General features: G+C 42.8%; 1 protein-coding gene across 2 annotated transcripts in view; it reads right to left on the minus strand.

The window, feature by feature from the left end:
* Positions 1 to 17,085, minus strand: part of itga3b (integrin, alpha 3b) — a 28,443-nt gene extending 11,358 nt beyond the window's left edge. For both annotated transcript variants that reach the window (XM_070989857.1, XM_070989858.1), the window contains exons 1-3: positions 16,711 to 17,085; positions 1,940 to 2,067; positions 682 to 764 (exon numbers count right to left, since the gene is read on the minus strand). In XM_070989857.1, the coding sequence (XP_070845958.1) occupies positions 682 to 764; positions 1,940 to 2,067; positions 16,711 to 16,901 (402 nt within the window). In that variant the 5' untranslated portion in view covers positions 16,902 to 17,085. The remainder of the gene's footprint in view (positions 1 to 681; positions 765 to 1,939; positions 2,068 to 16,710) is intronic.
* Positions 17,086 to 20,385: the final 3,300 nt, after the last annotated feature.

Below are 20,385 nucleotides of genomic sequence, written 5' to 3' on the forward strand. Positions count from 1 at the left end.
ACACAATGCGATGAGGCAGCCTTTTTCCTGTTGTTGTGAGACAGATACCGTTTGTTAGAAAACAACTCAAACAATATGAAATGTTAGCAAAATCCTACTATATAATTGGACAGAAAGAGAAATATATGGTAAAACTAACTACTGTATCTATAAAATTAAAACATCCAATTGTGTAAAAATGCAACAATACATGAAAAACTTGCTTAAAAGAAGAAATTAGAGCTCCCTCTTCAGCATATAAGAGAAGTGTCAGTGTGTGGTCCAGTATATTACAATTTAAAATTGACCACATGGAAAGGGTATAATGGTCAACTCACCAATATATCTACACATGCACATTCATATTTCAAGAATATTTCCTCAGTAAAAGAACCACATTTTCTATATGAATCATATTAAAGTAAATCCCTTTAGAAAAAAACTTATGACTCTCATTTCAGTATTACTCCACATCCCATTTCCTGCCTGCATGTGTCATTGGGTGGGTGTGCATGTTAGGTGTTACCATCCGTTTGCTGTATGCGGCAGTAAATATTGCAACACTCAATATATATGACACTGAGATATGAAGGGTTTTATTTCACGCTGCATCCTCTCAGTGCTAAAATCCATGTTACTGTGTTTACTGTAATATGCCACCTGTGACACTGACTAATACAGTAAAACAGGATGTCATCTCACCAGCACGCGTCCCGCTGTCTGGTCTCTCTGGCTGGCCACCGTCACGCCCAGCCACATGCCCTCAACCATCTCACTAGGGGTTGCTGTAAATAAAGTGTAAAAGTTACAGTCTAAACAAACAAACCAGCATGAGGTCCAAAGTCCAGCATGTCAATCACCCATTACATAGAGCAAAACTTTCGACATGATGATGGTGATAACATTCACAAGAAAACCAATCCAAACAGTGCAGCTTCATTCAGCCTGGATCATGCCCTGACAAATATGAACCACAAAAATGCAACAACAGTCACTCCAGCCTCAACATCAAAAGTGATGAGGAATCCTTTTATTATGGTTCTTACTCTTAGCCTCCGGGGAGCCTATTCACCTCCACGTAGGAGAGCTGTGAGTCTATCAGTTAATAACCTTCAATTAAGAAAGGATGCGCTTTCGGAGTTTCATATCCTGGAGCTCATCGTGTAGGTGCAGCAAGTGATCGTGAATGCTATAGAACATGCGGGGGATTAGACTGAGATTGTTGGACACGCTAGCTCTGTCCTCAGCGAATGAAGAGGAAGCTAGCTGATTATCATTTGCAGGCTATTATTTACAGTTGCTCACTTAGCAATCAGGGAAATTCTCTGCAGCACCTGCATCTGTTAAAGGGAAACTCCACCGATTTTACACATAAAGGTCAGATTCCTCATCGTGGGGAGTATCACTCAGCCTTTGCATAAAGTCTTCTGAGGCTGTGAAAGACATTTTGGCAAGTGTGTGACAGTAACCCCAGATGATGTCATCAGAGTTATCCTGGCTTGCTATCTTAACCAGAGAGAGGGGGTCTAACAAAAAAGGTGCTGTTGGGTTGAATCATGGGAAATGTAGGATCTAGGGTTTTTAGAGTTAAGATAAGATATAACTTTATTACTCCGCTGGCTGGGAAATCAGGGTGTTCTGCTGTGTGTTTTTTAGCAACAGTCAGGCTATCAGTCAGTTAGTCTGTCCACCACTTTATCCCCACTAAAAGATCTGAACAACTGAATGAATGGGTTTGCCATGAAAATGTTGTTGACACAGCCTCACAGAGCAGCTAGCATGGCTGTAGACTCTTGTTTTCACATCACTGCTGACTTCTCTCCCACTCTGAGGTTCAGACCGCAGTCATCTACCTGCGTGCCTCAGGCTGACTCACATCACAAACTGAACGTGCACAGAAACTCTGCATCCTCCCTGTTAAATACCAAAATGACTGATCACTTCTGAAAGTTCTGCTTACTTGTGCTGACCAGGTCCATTCTGGAGCAGTCAGTGGTGTCCGTTGTAATGGGGCAGGAGTAGACAGCACCTGTTTCATTGACATTTTGTAGAGACATGGCCTTTTCTTTGGGTGCACCTGCAAGAAGCCTGGACACAAAAAGACAGAAAGAAAAACAGTTCAAGATTATTTGATTATATCAGACCCTGGTAGTCATGGTGTTAACATTAACACAAGTCTTCACCCTAAAATTTGAATTATTTACATGGGGACTTGTATTTTGTCCCCACAAATAAGGCAAGTTCCCACCAATGTGACTGATTTATGTCCCCACAACATGAGTAATACATGGCCACACACACTCGCACATAGACACACACAGACAAAGAGTGAGGCAGTTCATGTGACCTGTGAATTAAAAGGGGAAAGAGTGGAGCAGTCAGAGCATGACCCGTGACAAGTCTGGGCACCGCACACACCTGCAAAGACACACAAGCTAGCTTCTTGGTGATGGACCTGATCTTTTTGTCCACTCAGCTAGACACTCCCTACATCAGCACCTTTTAACACACCACAGAACTTTGAAGTAGAGGGATTACGCCCTCTACAAGGCTCTGCACTGGGACACACTATTTACTGTCAGCAGAAGATTTATGAGCTCCACTTTGTAGGTGGAAGGTGCCAACAATCTAGTTTACAGTGTGTGTGACATATGGCCTGTTGTGCTATATGGGAAACAAAACCACAGTGTAGTGTAGTCAAAGTTCAGACTTTAAGCTTCTTTTCATTCAAGCTCTCTGAAAATGTTCATGCATTGCTGGTTGGATGCTGACATGTTACTGGCAGTGGTGAACGGTGGAAAGTGGAAAATAATGAGTCAAGCTGTTAGTCAAGCCTGTGGGCATATTAAGTGCAAGGCAGCGACTTAGCTTACATGCACTGATAAGTAAGAATAAATACAGATAATGGGTGTAGACTTAAAAATACACCTTTACAGTAAGGTCATTGTGGCTCAGAATCAAAATGTTTTTCATGAGTCAACCCTTCATTGTTCTAACTTGAAGATAGCTCATTATGTTCTCAGAGGTAAAACATGGCGGGAGGATGAGACATACTGAACTACTTTATGTCTGAGCATTAATCTGAAGAAAAATAAATAAAATTCTTGCCTGCTCGCACATTACACACAAGCTTTGCGGCGGGTTTTCATGCAATACAAACACAGTGAAACTGTGTGCCAGGCCCTGCCTCTGCACCACAGCCTTCTGCATTTAAACACATCCTTACATAGACAAAATGCCCCCATACTTGCAATCTAATCATGAGAAGATCTCAAGAGCCCAGACAAAAATATGGTCTCTTTGATGTGTCACCTGAACATGACCAGACTCAGAAAGTTAGTCTTTGCATGGAAATGAGTCATGTGAGTTTCCGCTGCTGATCTAAGATCAAATTACCCCATTATCGATTAGAAACTTGACCATTTGGGAGATGATAAAATTTCTAATCTTAGTTCAGGAGTTATATAGTTAGCCTTCTCTAGTCTCACTACAAACAAGTCGAATGAAATTTGAACAGAACTATGTGAAAGTGAGAGTGCTGCAGGGATGATGTGGATTTTGGATTCACCACCACTAAGCTTCCTACTACATTATACTGTAAACACTTTACTATAAAATGATGAATCTACAAGTCAGAGAGTTTGAGTTAGAATAATTTGTGTGAGTGTAAGTATGAACACAACGCAGCTGCAAAGGCAGGCTAGAGAGTAGATGAGTTGCCGTGTTCAGCGTTTAATGTCCCCAACAACCTCTGTTGTCTCATTTAGTCACTCGTTAGCAAACACTGTTTTTAAGACACACAAAAGCTTCAAAATTATCATTCCTGTGCAATTAGCCTAAAACGCCTATCCAAGGCATATCCAAAATAAATTGAGAGCTCCTCTTGAAGCATTCGGAGCACATGCATGGTTTTGGTCTGTATTGAAATGCAGCACTGAAGTTTTATCCACATCAGTCAGAATACTTTTTGCAAATAGGGATGGGAGGGACCACAGCATGAAGCCTTAACCTAGTCCAAGTTAAAAAAAAAAAAGAAAAAAAAAATGCTAACACTACAACAGAAAATTAATATTTTACATATGCATGTCTCTGCATTCTAAAAAAAAAGGCCATCTGATATATTCATGACTATCTATATTTACATCTATATTTATATATTGGGCCATTTACTACACTTGTCATCTCAAGCCCTCTATAATATCCCTATTTGCACTGAATTTCTTGTTTTGGCTGTAAATTACCCACTGAAGCAGCTTATTCTCATTTTCACTATTTCATTGGCTATACAAGGCACGAGTCATCTGCACAAGCGTTTGCAATTGGCTCAAGCTTTATGCGAAAGAAGAGGGGCAAGCAATTCTTTTCAACCATTTGGTGGATTACTATGAGCTCCCTCAGTTTTAAAATTGTTTCTTTGTTAGATGGTGCCAATGTTTGTACCTGCTGTTGTGATTGTATTTTGAAATGGTTTGCATCAATAGAGAATCTCAGCTTTCTCAGCTGTGTTGCATAAGTATAAACTTTAATGCAGCAGTTTGTGCACTGCTACTGTAGGTAAGATACTGAACACTCTGGTGGCCTGTGTTGAGAGGTTTTTATGCTTGTGTTAACCACAGGCCTTATTTCAGCCACCTAACCAAAACCTACTAAAAAAAACCCTGACTGCGAGAGGAGGGAACTGCAAGAGAGTACACCATAACAGCAGTACAATGAATATTTCCACTGATGCGTGAAAAACAGACATCCTCCAGCCATTTCTGCATCATTTGAAACAGAAAGGCACAATTATCCCTTCTTCCTGCGACCATAAGGGCATTATCAGCAATTATCTTGCCACAATGATGACAACCAGGAAGAACCAAGATGGCCTCTGCAGGCCAGCAGTTTCCAGTGAACTGGTAGGAAAAGGCCTTGGTTCAGGTAATCATTCAGTCATGTAGACAGCATCTGAGATTCCACAGAGGTTAGAAGTACTTAGTGGAGTTGACAGATATGTGGAGTATCGGGAGCACAGAGTCCCACTGTGAGTGTGGAGGCCCATTCTGTCATCTACAGTAAGTAAAAGTACATTTCTGCATACACCACTCCTTCCTTCTTCCATAGCCATTAAATCAGAAGTCATGGTCACCCCAAATGTTTTTCAGCTCTAAATGGCACACCGCGTCTCACTCAATTGCAAGGTTAGAGATTCTTGTGGGAAAACCGAGGCACGTATCCAAAGCATTTAGTAAGAGCGAGACAGAAAGGGGTTAACGAGGGAATAAGCAAAGCTGTTATAAAACACTTCAAGGCCGGCAAGTGTGACCTTTGCTCACACAGAAAAACAATTCTGAAGAATCGAGCACAGAGTCCAGTGCTAATCACACACGCTTTAGGGAGGCTTGGCTGGATGAGTGTTGGCTGCAGAAACAAGAGGAAAAGACCTCGTCCAGCCTGACCTCATAACCATACTCACTGCCATCTCACTGGGTCACCTGCGTGTGTTCAATTAAAGCAGACGTTATGTTGTGATTCATGAAGGTAACACTTTAATTAAGGAAATAGTCTCACATGGGCTCACAAAATGGGCTTTATTGCCTTCTTGCAGAGTGTTAGATGAGAAGATCGATACCACATGTATGTAAAGACTGGAAGAGGGAAACAGCTGTTCAACAGTAACAGAAACATCACCTGATGGCACCTCTAAAGAATTACAATTAACATGTTACATATTGTTTGTTTAATCAGTGCAAAAATCGAACTTTAAAAACTACGTTGTCTCCTTTGTGCTTGGGAAATTGATGGTGACAACAAGACTCCAGGAAGCTACTGGGCCCAGCCTAGACATTGTCTTGAACATAATCTATCATAAAACCACAAAGTACTGTTTATGCATTTTAGTTTTTGTATGGATTATGAGTAGCTGTTTCCCCCTTTTCCAAGTCTTTGTAGCTAACAACTCTCTTGCTGTAGCTTCATAATTAGCACACAGACATGAGTGTGGCATCTGATCTGACTCAAAAAAGCGAGTAAGTGTATTTCCCAAAATGTTGAACTATTACTTTAAATAGGATCCCTAACGTAGCCCTAACATGCAGCAAGCCAGCCAGACCAAACATTGGATGAATAACTCTCTCCATGTGTTAACTAAAAGCTGTTTTTCTGATTCATGACCTGAAGTTTGTTACTTTATTTGAGGAGGCTTGAAATAATTTCTTAAGTCTTCTTAACCTATGCTTAAAAATGACCAAAACTTGAGTTACAAAGCGTTACCTCAGCGTGACAGCACACCTCATATCCAGCCCTGCTCTGACTGCAACAATGTGCGCTCTCCTCCTATCTTCCTCCCTGCTCATCACCTCCTCATAAACAGGCTGTCAAAGGCCCAGAGAAGGGAAGGGGGGCAACCGGCAGCTGCATTCCAACTCTGAGGACATGTTGAAATTTGCCCCCTCTGCCTAACAAGTGATCCAAGCGGCTGGCTAAACCAAACATTTACTGCGGCAAACACACCCAGCCAAGGTGAGCGCGGCTGCATTCTTGCCATCTGGAAGCAAGAAAATCCCAGAAGAAGGGAGTCAGTTGAACTACTGAATATACAGTAGTTCAACTAATACCAGTGGTGTTTAGTTAAAGAAGCATGGGTCAACCTAGCCAGTCAACTTAATCACCACAGCGCACCAGAGCACCAAAAAACAGAGGAGGGGGGAGTGTCGAGGGTGATCGCTCCTTGTCTCACAGGAGAGAAAAAAAAGAAAACACTGCGAGGTCTTGTCAGTTTGGTAAACAGAAATCTGTCTCTGAGACACTCGACACAACACACGTAATTCTCTAGTAGTTAATTAAAATTAAGCCAGAGTCTCTCAGGCTCTTCTGACTGACGTAGACAGCCTCAAAACCGGGAAACCCAACTTCATTAAACATGACTAAACCCTTTTGGATGATATTTTCTCTCCATCTCATCAGCTTTTGCAAGACTGACAAGTAGAGACAATGTGCAGGGCCAGTCAGTCATGTTTAAAGAAGAGCAAAACGTCATCATTTAGAGTACATCCATCTTCATCTGGGCCCAGTCTGAACAGGAGTGTAATGGGACACATGATATACGTCTATAACTGGCACACGGCTCTTCACCCTGCTGGACCTGGCCTTAAATGTCAAGAGGTATAAATATTTAAAACTGGGTGAGAGCGAGAGAAAGTGGGTGACAAAGAGCCCAAGAGGAAACTTTCTGTGTCCAGTCTTTTACTTTATGTGTGTTTGTGTATTTTTTAGAGTGCATGCTCGGGCATTATAGCTGCTGTGAGCGTGCTTGAGTGTGTCAGCCTTGCACAAGTGATGGATCACCTGTCCAGATAAGGCTTAGGGTGACCTGTTTGTCGGGGTGGGGCCGTGGCCCTCAGGGCAAAGAAAAAGAAAACCCTCATGTTAGAGAGCCTCTAGGCCTGTTTTTCACTCAGCCATGCAAGCCTTTTAGCAACCACTGCTAAAGATATACTGGACGCTATATATGACGCAAGACCTCATGATTTTGCCACTTTCATTCAACACAATTAAATGAACAAGCCATGATTCTGTTCCACAACGTCATGTAGAGCAAACACCGGTCTACCTATGCTGCAATTAAAAACGGGATGCGTCGTCAGTCTGCTGCTGTTGAAACCACTGGAAACGAGCAGACACACGCAGACGTTGCCCTTGGTCACAAGGTGTTCTTTGGATGGTAGGATTGGTGGAAATGAAGCGAGGAGGCTCAGTGATACCAAGAGTAGAGGGAAGTTTAAGACAGCTGTGAGTGTCAAATATGTGGCAACGATGTCTCCATCACCAGCACTCCAACAATCAGTTTGTGTAGAAGAGAGCAGAAGTTTGTTTACAACCGGCTGCTTGTGTCACTCAAACTGAAACCCAAAAGCAAACCTGCTGCCTTCAAATGGCTGCAAAGGGAGTTAATCAGCTGAAAGGGAAGACTGTCATATGTGCAAGAGGTTGTGAGTGACAAATGAATGGCAAGAAGCAGACATTAGCCTTAACTTTAAGTCAGAAAAACAAGCGTGTTTTTCTGTGGAAGTAGATATGTCTGCTTGCTGAGGGACAAAAGTGAAACGAATAAGCACAATATGAAAGAGGTTTAGGAGACGTTAAACGTGCTTAGGTGACAATAAGAGAATCACACACAGTGGACGTGGTCCGAGACACAATACCCACCAGCAGGGAGTGGCACTGACGCTCCCTGTAATACACCGTGGCACAGAGCAGGTCACCAAATTGCTAAACGAGTAGAGGCAAGGACCAGCAGCACAAAATGCTATTAATCCTCAGCCTTAATCCTACATCCATTTAACAGACACACAAGCATACACACTCACCTATACTACATCCTCAGTATTTTTCATTTTGCACGGCAGGCAACTCATATTGATTCCAGGTACACATCACCACTTAGACCCAAATAAATGGAGGTAATATTGAATGGAGTGACTCAATTTGCAGATTGAATTAAGCACGAGGACAAGAGCAGAGCAGGGCTGAGATCTTTTTTTGCTCTTGTTATGATGTGATGCCTGAAAGATAAAGATGGCTCATGATAGATGTAGTATGTGTTACAGTGTGAGCCACTGACTATAAGTAGACATGAAGCCACGCGATGAGTGAGAGTGAGAGTGTGTGTGTGCGTTTTTTTTCTTTGTGTAACTGCTCTGCACCCAGTGCGGTTTCACTTGTGTTACACCAGCACTCCGATAAATCAGTTCTTAGTATTTTCAGGAACCTCTCAAAGCAGGAGGTGGAGGTGAGCACGCACATTGCTATCAGACCATTCACAGTAAGCACGCCTAGTAGTTAATACACTGACTATGTGTGCACATACAGAGCATGGCTAACAGATGAGTCCTCTCTGGACAAACAGTGATACATCAACCTGCTGCAAGTAGGAAAGTGTTGGTCACACAGACCTGCCTGAACAGCACCTGTGCATCTCAGGACTTTCACATCTTTTAAGTCTAAAGGCTGGGCAATATGGTGTATGTAATGACTAAGATATTAATAAGGAATCCATTGATATATACTGTATCAACACATGGCATACAAAACTGTGCTCTACTTTTATGCATTACGTGAGATCAAACTCTTCATATTTGCAATTTCAAGCGACTGTAAATCTAGCTTGCTAACGTAAAAAAACTCTTTAGAGTGTTACCAATTGAAGTGTATTTTTTGGTTAACAATTTCCCTCTTTCAGTGGACTTATATCACTAATTCTGTAGCATTTACATTACCGATTTCTCAAAACGGCTGTAATGTGAAGAATTCGCCTATTACATGATACACGAAAGTAAAAGAAAAAGGAGATAATACATAAAATAATAGTAGTAGATATAATACATACAGTAATATGGAATTTTCAACAACACTTAACCACAAAGACGTAACCATTGCAACCATCAGCAGACAAAATGATATACATTCTACTTCCTACAAGAGGGACTGGACTACAGCAGTCCTCTCATATTAAGACAAATCCTTTCATATAACTGCCAACAGGTGTCAATTATTAACAAAGCAAACACACACAGAGAGAAAGGAAGTTAGTATTGAACTGTGGACACACCTAGGGTGGTTAAACTGTAATTTCTTAGAAACAGCAGGTGGATACTGTCAGAATACTGCTCCATTTTCAGCTTGTTTTTGTCTCTGAAAGCCTTCAAATGTTTGTTTTTCAGCTCACTGAGTTCAGAGCTTTGCCTTAGCAGAGGTGAGGATTTTTTTTTTTTTTTTTTGCCCTGTCACCTCTGTCAAGTCTTCAGCCTAGTGCGACTCTCACAGTGTAGCTGTTGAAGGTGACGTTAGAGGTTTTAAAGAAGTAGAATAAATATGCATAAAAATGGGAAACAGAGGAAATGAAATGCTGGCATCATCATGGTAGCTGCTAATTTAGTCACAAGGCGAAAACATTTGATGGAAATGAAATGCAACACACGCAATACTGTTAATCAGCAGGGGGAATGGCGTGGAGCAATCAAATAGCGTTGAATAAAATATCAGTCTGCACCTGGGTTCACACACACACACACACACAGCAGTGCAACAGGGTATCTCAGCTAGACAAACATCCTGTTTGAAGACCACCATCTGCCACTGGTGGAACAGTAACAGGAGAACAAACCCATTAGGACCCAGTGTGACAAATTAAACATGGCAGGTCATTCCCTGATAATAAACTAGTTCACTTTTCATTAGCAACGAGTAAAACCTTGTCTGACAACGACAATGTTATTGTAGCTTATGTCAGTAGGTTGCTCTGCTAATTATGCCCACATCATGCCATATCTGTACTATATAGTATCCTTCATGATAATATCAGCATAATAATATATAAATTATGATTTCATGACAATGGAAATATTCAACTTGTTGCCATACTTGTTGACATCGTATAGTCACTTACAACAGCAACAAGCATGGCTGACAGTGAATGTAACATTGCTACCAGCTCCACGGTTGTAGGGGAGCAACTTCAGTAGTGTGGAAGCGGTTTGATTAGAAAAGATTAGATGTATAAGAAACCACTGCAATACGCAAGAAGTTCAAGATGACTGTAACAGCAAAAGGGGCCAATTAAAACTTATTTTTCCACCTCGAACAGAAGCACCCGGTTCGGTACGAGGAGAACCAGAAATCCCTCAAGGAGAGCTCCATAGCTGTTATGAGTAACCTAGCAGACAAACCACATGGGCTCAGCATAGCATCACCGAATCTCTGTATTTCTTCATATCGTCAAGAATGTCATTACCACAGAAATACATTGAAATATAATGTTATTATTTTATGGCCTTGACCCCATAAAGTCTGGTGTCACCGGATGAATGATGTCAGGCTGGCTCCCCCGCTGCTGTAGCAACACAGCACACATGATTAAAACACACACACACACACACACACACACACACACACACACACACACACACACACACACACACACACACACACACACATACACACAGGCTATCTACCAAACCGACACAAATGCATTCATGCAAACATAAACGCAGACTCACACAGCTGGACTGAGCCCGAACACATGTTTCTCAGTGACCCCACATCACACAGGCGCACATCTGTCCTGCAAACTCACACCATGCAGCCGCTCACCACAGACTCACAGTATCAGTAACAACATCTGCATTAACATTTTGACCCCAGCTGTGTGTAAAGGGGGAGAGGGTGGGGGGATTACAGGTGGAGTACCTCACAGCTGTAATAGAGCAGGCAGCAACACTGTTAGCGTGCCTGTGTAGTGCCAAGTTTTCACTGAGATATTACTCATCTTATATATAAGCAAGGCAGGTGTGTGCATGTTTTTACCTGTTAGGGCTCAGAGAACGTCCCTTACAGACCACAGCAACAGATATTTGTCTTTATCTCTCAGATTTTTCATCTCATCATTTTCATTTAGCAATACACTATAAAATAGGAGGCACTTTGCAACATATTTTAGGCACAAATTGTGTTGTTTAAGGACAGACAACAAGTTACTGCACACACTGACTTCCACATACCAAGTGTAAACCAATACTTCAGGATCACTTCCCCTTCAAAGATGAAAAATGGCATGAAGAGGGAAAGGTATTGAAGCATATAGTTTTTCTAGCTCCAGGTAGCTCACATTAGCCTGGAGGCCAGCACACCAGCTTGTTTTCCGGGGCATTTGTACAACCAGGGGAGAAAAGGGGATCTCTTACACTTTTGTTAAGCTAGAAACAGCCTTCACTGCAGGTATTCCCAGTGAAAGCCCCACCATAGAGAATCTCCTCTGTGCAGATTAGCAGGAGGCAAGGGGTCCTGCTGGGATCCATTTCAACATGTTATTAGAAGCCGTCATTCATTCTGTGGCTGCACAAAATGCAACTCATAGCATTGCAAACTGATTGGATACAGCCAATAAACACCATCAAGATTAGGGTCAGTCACTGTGGACAAAATCACACTTTAGTGAGGGCTTTTAGAGGTTTACACTCCAGTAAAGTTTGTTTATGATTTCATGGTTTTCACTGTTAGGGGCCACTTTTCAATAAGGCACCCTTAATAAAGGGTTTCTAAGTGTTGACTAAGGTTAATAAATCATTTCAGTTCTAAGACATCCGAACAAACTTTGGGTTGCTAAGCTGTAAATAGTCCCACTGGCTCATGTGTATGCGCATAGGTTTCTCTTTTTTGAAGAAGCCATTGTGTCTGCAGTTCAAACTAATGTTAATAAGTCTTTAATAAAGGGTGTTTAAAGGTATACTATGCATAATTTTGTTGTAGCTCACTACATGAGGACGATAGTTTCAGATATTGCAACTGCAACTATGGTGATTAAATGGCTCTCACATGAAATTTTGCAGTGCTTCCTTTTCAGAGGTACACACAGAAGAACGTCCAGCTGGCTCTTGTGTAATACATGTATGAGGGTCTGATGGACAATACAGGGTTGTTATCTAAAAATGCTTCAATGTGGCATGACACTAGGGCTGGATAGGCCTACTTCAGAGACAAAGGCCATTAGCATTTCTGTGAGGGGGGAAAGCTGGACCACTGCCAAGTTAGACATACCCACCTGCATCATTTACGTCAGCTACAGCATGTGCTATAACACATTAGGCCATTCAGTTTAAGTTATATGATACCAATCTAACTTTTGAGTTCACTGAACCCGCTCAGCCACAGTACTTCTGTACACTTTATCGCAGATGAAAATGATAGACACCTGTCTCCACTGGACTCCACTGTAACTAACACTGATTCAAACTGATCACTGGCACAATTTCCCAAACAAGCGATATTTAAACCACAAGATGGGTATTCAAAATTTCTGCACCGCCATCCTCATCGGCTGCCTTACGTCAACTTTGCAAAAGCAAGATTTGATTTAGGAATTACACGTTTAATTCCATCAAACTGTAGGAGGTTTGAAGAAAAGCACAGCACGATCTTGTGCATGTTCAAACTGAACGTGAGACTGTGTCTATAGACCTTACAGCAGGTTGACTCATTTAATGTCTACCTCACAGCAGAAAGGGGAAGGCCCCGTCAAATTAAGTGGCTGACTCTCATGGCCTCGGGTCACTGCAGTCTGAGAGAGATGAGCCGGAAAAGCGACGGAAGTTCAAATCTGCTTAAATATTCATCCGAGAAATTTAACTCTTCTTCTTCTTCTCCTCAGGTCACAAAGGTTCCCCGCTACAAAATAAAGGAAGCTTTGCACGCTGAAGGATGAAAAAATGACATTTTGGAGGGTTTGCTTGTGTTCTCCAGTAGTCCCCAGAACCGTCATTCTCACTCCTGTCTTGTCTCAACCTGAAACCTGGCAGGTTGTGACTGTGCAGAGAAGGGCAGCACATTCCAGTCATACCACGGGGTCAGGGGACTGGAAGAGCCAATAGGTGGCCAGCTGACTGCCCAGTCCCTCCTCCCTGGCACAACAGAGAACAAAAAAAGCCCTCTCAAGAAAAATCTCTATATGGGTGATTCAAAGAGAAAGGGGGGAGTGGAGAGGTGGATAGCCCATACAAATTGGCCTCAGGTAGCTTTTAGATTATTCAGGTGCAGCCCTTCCCCAAGGAGAAGCAATGTCGGTCTACTAATTGGTCATGTACCCCCCCCCAAATTCAAAATACATTTTGAAATTGCTTTAGCTGAACCGAGATAAACTGCTAGATTCAGACTAATTAGATAATAGCCTGCATCTTAAGAGGTTAAAGCAAAACTTTATTGCTCTCACTTTATTGCAGAGCTGGGAGTGGAAACCCTCTGTCTTGACTTTTATCCCAGACCCCGTCTGACTCGTGCATGCGCATAGAGCGGCCACTTGAAGCACTGTGCATGTCACGACTGGTTTATATGCCTCGTTCTTGCATTTTTCAAATACTCACATTCAAGTTCGCTCCAATAATGAGCAACCATGTTAAAAAGCAGCTCTGTGGTGTGGTGAGACAGACCTGGGGTGACAAAAGAAGCCAGACAACACAGAGGAAACAGACAGGACTGTAAAACCAGCCCTAGTCAAACATGGGACACAGCATCAGCACATCCCTGCTTACAGACTCAGCATATGTACACAACAAGGTCTGAGCGCTGGAGGACTGTCTTAACTTAACAGTGGCGGCAGCACAGATTACAAACCGGCTGTTAGAGAGGAACAGGAGATATTAACACACTGCACCTTGAAAAACCACATGAACAGATTCTTGAGAAAGTCCGAGGGAAAGTCAGATTTTGGTTGTAGGTATGTTGTCACTCCTTCTGAATCACAGATTACAGTCACGTTCAGGTTGAAAAAGTCACAGTTTCACGCCTTCAAATTCAATAAATAGACCAAACTGGCATTAAGCACCAAAACACTCCATGAGGTGAGCAAACGCAGTAGCCATGCACATCATTGCTGACGTCACTGGCATTGTTGCTCGCCTCAGTGGCTTAATGTCAGATAAGATGACACCGGAAAGAATGTCAGATATGAGACAAACAACGATGTCGTGTGTGGTTTTTAATGACTGCACAAATTCACAGGCACAGCTCCACATTTTGAGAAATATACTTATTCACATTCTTGCTGAGGGTTAGATGCAAATATTGATACCATTCTCATGGAAGCAGGGGGAAACAGCTAGCCTAGCCTAGCTCTGTCCAGAGGCATACTGTGCTGCAATTAGTGAGATTAAGAGATGCTGGTAGGAGGATTTTGCTTTGCCTTCCTTGTTTCCACTCTTTGTGCTAAACTAATCAAAGCAGCTGCAGGCTGTAGCTTTGTATTAGGAGGGAACGAGCGCATTTCCAAAAATGCATTAATTTGAACTTAATCTGAAGTTTGTCCTGATTTTTATCCTTAATTACAAAATTAGAGGAAAAAAGAGCATTTGACCATAACCCTGCTGTCATGTCATGTTTTAGGTGTTTCATATGAGTGCATCTTTTGGACATCGTCATCGGCTCATATTAGTGAAAAAGCTATATCTAAACAAAAGCAGACATATGCTGCCATGTAAACCGAAGCACACATTAAACCTCTTAGCTAGCAGCAGACTGATGGGACTTCTTACAGCCTCCTTGTCCCTACAGGCCTCCACTCTCATTACCACAGCCATGTGGTCTCCTTCTTGGGTTGCAGTCTGTGGACGGTGACTCCAACCCTATGGGGACAGGGCCGAGATGGCACATCGATCAAGTCTCAGCTGGACACTGCTATAAATTCTATATACTGGGGGACGTCTCTGTAATCCACATCAGTCTGCCGCTCCTCATGGAGATAAGGCTGATAAACCTTTCATCCACACTCACTTTGCTGGTGATAACACAGAGGAAGACACGCTTTGCAAATTTTCTTCCTGCGTTACCCTTCAAAGCAGATCGAGGACACAGATAACAGCGAGTTGTGAACACTCTGTGTGATCACGAATGCGGAAGGATGAGGGGGCCACTGTAATTGTGTGAGGGAAATCCTACACTAAATAATAATACAGCGAGGATCTTTCATTAAAGACGCTACATGGGGATAAAGGAAAGATGTGTCACACACATTCTTGTCCTTGAACATCAACTATTCCTAAATAGACAAAAGAAAAAAAAAAAATTTACTTTTATGTAAATCCTCCCAAATACTGTTAACACCACATGAGCCTTCGTGTCTTGGTAATAACAAGCTACATGTGTTACAGGCCAATGAGCACCTTTATTGCGAAACACAAACCCACTTGTGTCTTCGCTAAATGTAATAGCCCCAGGATAGGTGGAAAGAAAGTAGAGCAAGCTATGGCACAGCTCTGTGTGTATTCAGCACTGTACGCTGAAGACAACAATGCACATATGTGACAAAAAGGCCATAAACTGACAGAGATGACTACTATTACTAATTTGCCACATGCTGTGATAACATTAGACTAGACTAGACCTTTCTGCTTGTGTGCTGAACTCCACAGCACAGACAAGTCCCAGACAGCTATAGCACAAATCTCTCTCCAAGAACAGGAACTGCGGCATTTCTTATTTAGTCAATTATACATTTTCAACCATATGATTCAGTCGAAGTTGGAAAGCATTGCTGCACCTGCAATAATTGGATGATTGAAGGTTCTGGACTCAGCCTGAAAAAGCAGACACTGAAAAGGAGAATTTGTGTAAAAGAACGAGATACTCATGTACCAGGCATCAGTTTTGCATCCACGTATGTTTGAATACCTCAGCTTCCTGTTTTTTTGACCGCTTTCGAACGCAAGACACATTTTTATATATATTTTTGACCCGGGTAACAACTGACGCTCGTCTACAACATCTGCTTCGAAACCCCTTCCACTTGCCACAAATGCGCAAACACCTGATTGAGACGTTTTTTATATACTAGAGTAGGTCTGAATAAATCTGTAGCCTAGAGGTGTCTTTAAACAGGTGGCTGTCTGGAGAGGAACTACTTTACGTGTTGGGAAGGGGAAGTGTGCGATGCGTGGGGAACCACTGGAAGTGTTTAACAAGTATACGCAGTTTGTAAACGTGCGACAGGTGTTAAACGCGACAAACCATAGACTCCACAGCCAAACGCGGGTTTTGCGCAGCTTTTTGTGCGCAATAAGCTCCTCCGAGGCGGATAAATGGTTGTTTTTCGTTGCGCCTCCCTGTCCAACGCAGGTGCGTAGCCTGCGTGACTGCGGACATTATTTTAACCTCTAAATGAGAAAGAAGTGGCACATTTCCTCAGACAAGCACAGCGTGACAACTTACAGGTACTTTCTGGAGCCTTCCGTCTGTTGGTGCAGAGCGACCGAGAATCCAAAGAAGCTCCCTTTGGTTTTCCCGTCTTTGACCACAGGAAAGCGTTCATCTATATTAAATCCACAGCAGGTTCGTGTTCCGTGGTACACGGCCAAAACGGCGCAGAGCAACAGTCTTGCAGACATGTTGGGGCTGTTCATCCCTCTCAAAGTGCAGTGGGCTTCCCGCAGATCCACAATCAGCGTGGGTCTCGCACGGCGGTGAGCTCCAACAGGTAGGCTGCGCTTCACAGAGCCCTCCGCACCGAGAGCCGCCCGTCCCCCCTCCGCTCGCGCTCAGTGTGAATGCCGAGGTGTTGGTGTGTGCCTCCCTCTGCCTCTCTCTGCTGCCCTCCCCTGCTCTCCCTTCCTTCCTCTCTGCCCTCCACACCCTTTTGAAACAAGTGTTCTGCGTTCACACACTGCAGAGAGCGGTGAGCGGTGTGAAACCCCCGTCTCTCGCCTCCTGTTTCTCTTTTTTTTTTTTTTTTTTTTTTGCTTTCCACCTGTTCTGCAACATTATAAGTTGCAATAACAGTTTTCAGGAAAAAAAGTTATCAATAAAGCTTAGATTTACATAAGATTTTGAAAATAACATGATGGTGTTGCTATCGATGCAACATATGAGAGATTGGCTATAACCTGCACATGTTTGACATATGAAAATGTCTGAAACCAGTAACTGATCATCAAAATAGGTGGCAATTAATTTTCTTTCAATCGACGAATCGATTAATGGATTCATTGTTGCAGCTCTAGAGGTATTCATTTATTCAAATGAGCTCACTCATAAAGTCCTTTCAGTATTTTCCTTTTAGAGCATGAAAGGAATCATAAGACAGCCATTAGGTCCAAACACACACTAAATATTACATGAAAGTTAGTTGAAGTGCTCTCTCCACAAGCATCAAGGCAGCTGGATGGTGCCATGTTATTAATGTCTCACTAAAAATGAACTTTTTTGCACTCACTAAGTGCACTATATTTTCTTAGGAGGGACTATATTATGAGAGTCAGGCCTCCTGTCAAAACTCCTTCAGGCCAGCTAATGGACCCATGGCCCGCCCTCACGTGAGCACTCTTGTGACAGCCACTCTCTGCCTTACTCTGCTGCCTATGGCTCAAACTTCTGGCATCCAACAGGCAGTTCATTAAACCCTTAATCCCCTCATAGAGTTCATGGAACAGGCCAGAGTTTTTTAAAGGATCCTTTCCTTTCCACGAATCCCCCACTGCCCTCTCTCCCCTTCTTTTCTAGCAGTGACAAACCAACTGCCGCTCCATCTCCTCCCTGCTTGCTTGTATCTCAGCAGCAGTGTGTGATCTTTCATTAAGTCTGATTTTTATTGGCTGGATCCTGGCTAAAATCGGGCACTGACCTCCTCTGATGAGCTGAGCTCCCACTCTGTATCTCCTCCCGCTCCAGGAGTTTCTCTCACCCAGAGGTAATCTCTTCCCCATCCCCCAGTGATATAATACCTTATGGAGAATCTACTTCACCATGCACAGTCCACTGGCTAACTGCGAAAGGTTTGTGCGTGCTTGTAGTTGGAGGAATTCATGTTCTTTATTACACTATGTTCAACAAAGTGCATTGAACAGGTTATGATGCATTCCATAGATTGCAATGCAACACAAATCTAGCCCAGAATCTTTGTTGGGGCACATACCTCTGTTTGTCACTGTATAACATGAAGGTGAACCAAAAAACACAACATGTGCCTGTGGAATCTAACAGTTTTCCAGAATTAATCCAGGCTTAACCTTTGTGTTTGTGCATTTTCACATCACCCAGTTAGCGTATGCTTTTCAGCACAAAGGTGAGCGCACAACATGCCAGTGTATACACTGTCAACATCCTGCTGTTGTCTTATCAAGATGTGCATCCGCTGCAGCACTGACGTTGCACAGATCCATGTGATCACGCATATGAAGCACCCTGACTCAGCTGCCCTGACTTGATGCAAGACAAACGTCCTGAGAGAGACAGCAGAGGAATTTAAAGCAACCAAACCGCAACCTCCCCCTTTATTTTATCTCTGTGTTGGATTCCCATGCTTTTTGGCCAGAGAGCACATGATCCTTAACCCCTCTGGGTCTTACACCTGTCCTTTTGACATCTGAAAAGTGTCACTCTGGGAAAAGTGAGAGCCGATACTGACAAATTGGCAGAAAAAGCCAATTGTATGAAAGGTGTGTAATTGCAGCCAACTGTTAATCAATATTATGGCTGTCTCTACAGTGACACTAGACTTGTAATCAACGTTTCTGAGCTATTAAAAACTGTATCTGATAACTTTTGTCACTAGAGCAGTGAGTTCACTTGCAGCCCCTACCCGGCTTTACAGTAGGGAAAAAAATGAGTTCCGGCCTTTAAATGAGTATTCCCTAGACCCAACTGTAAGCCAACACCAGTCTCTGTGAACCATGGAGACAAAGACGCAAATGCAGTGACTGCTGCCCCCGAGTTCTCTGCTCTAGAACCCTCCAGTCTTAACCCACACAACACACATGGAATGTAATTTGCAATTTATCTTGCAGTTTCCTGTTTTTTCCCCTCACCAAACCCACCGCCGTCCTCCCCCGTCCCCATACTCTCCCAGAAAAAGAACAAATTCTCCCCATTCCTCCTCTTCTCATTATTCATATGTTTTTCTTTCTGCCTCGTGACATCCATTTAATTGAGGAGGTTAAGCCTACGTGCTTATAACATCTCCCCGCTCGACTTTCCTGCTGCTTTGTGGTTTGCCGTGCATCCTGCATGGCTCCACCAAGTCCTCTCAAGCCATCCTTTGATACAGTGCTGATGGCTGATGGGATGGGGTGGGTGAGTGGGATGCCATGTGGAGTTCCTGATGTGAATGTGTGATAATAGAAATGGACTGGCTTTTGTAGAGCAGAGCAAATGTAAAGACTGTGGAGTGCATCAGTATGCTCAATAATAGCCCCATTACGCTTATCTCCCTGACTTGTTACTGTACCCACTCAATAGGTTTTGTGTAAAATCTTCAGGCAACGGCACAGTAAAGCCTTGTGAGCATGAAAATAAACAGGATTAAAAATAATATCAGCATCTTCATGAATAATAATCCACAATGGCTAGACATTGGTTGAATATGAAACACAGCACGCTCTCTCACCGAGTCCTCCTTGCACGCCGACGGCAGAGCCGGCCGTTGCCATGGAGCTGGGAGTTGCTATGAAGCCAGCATGTTCTGAGCCGTGGTAGGAAGACAGTGTGGTCTGTTTAAAGCCCAGCCAGGACACTGGCTGGGCTCAGATGACCTTTAACAAGAATAAAACATGATCTATTCGGCCCTGTCCACTAAACCAGGAATTTAGCACAGAAACATAGGCACATTTATGCAGACGCATGCTGCGCATGTTCACAGTAATACAAATAATATGCAGCTTCTTAACAATGCCCCACTTTTTGTTCCACCGTGGAACTCTCATACTTTGGCTAAATGATAGAATATCAAATGAAGCTTTGCACACCCCGGGGAGACAAAAAGTCAATGAACTCCATATTTTCCTGCTACAACTTTATCTGTCTGGCTCAAATGAAATCTAATTTTAGAACAAAATAGAAATAATACGTGAACAAAATCTAATAATATGTCATTTTGTTTCACATACCAAGCTT

The sequence above is a fragment of the Chaetodon trifascialis genome, chromosome 21, assembly GCF_039877785.1.
Source record: "Chaetodon trifascialis isolate fChaTrf1 chromosome 21, fChaTrf1.hap1, whole genome shotgun sequence".
In the NCBI taxonomy this organism is placed as follows: domain Eukaryota; kingdom Metazoa; phylum Chordata; class Actinopteri; order Chaetodontiformes; family Chaetodontidae; genus Chaetodon; species Chaetodon trifascialis.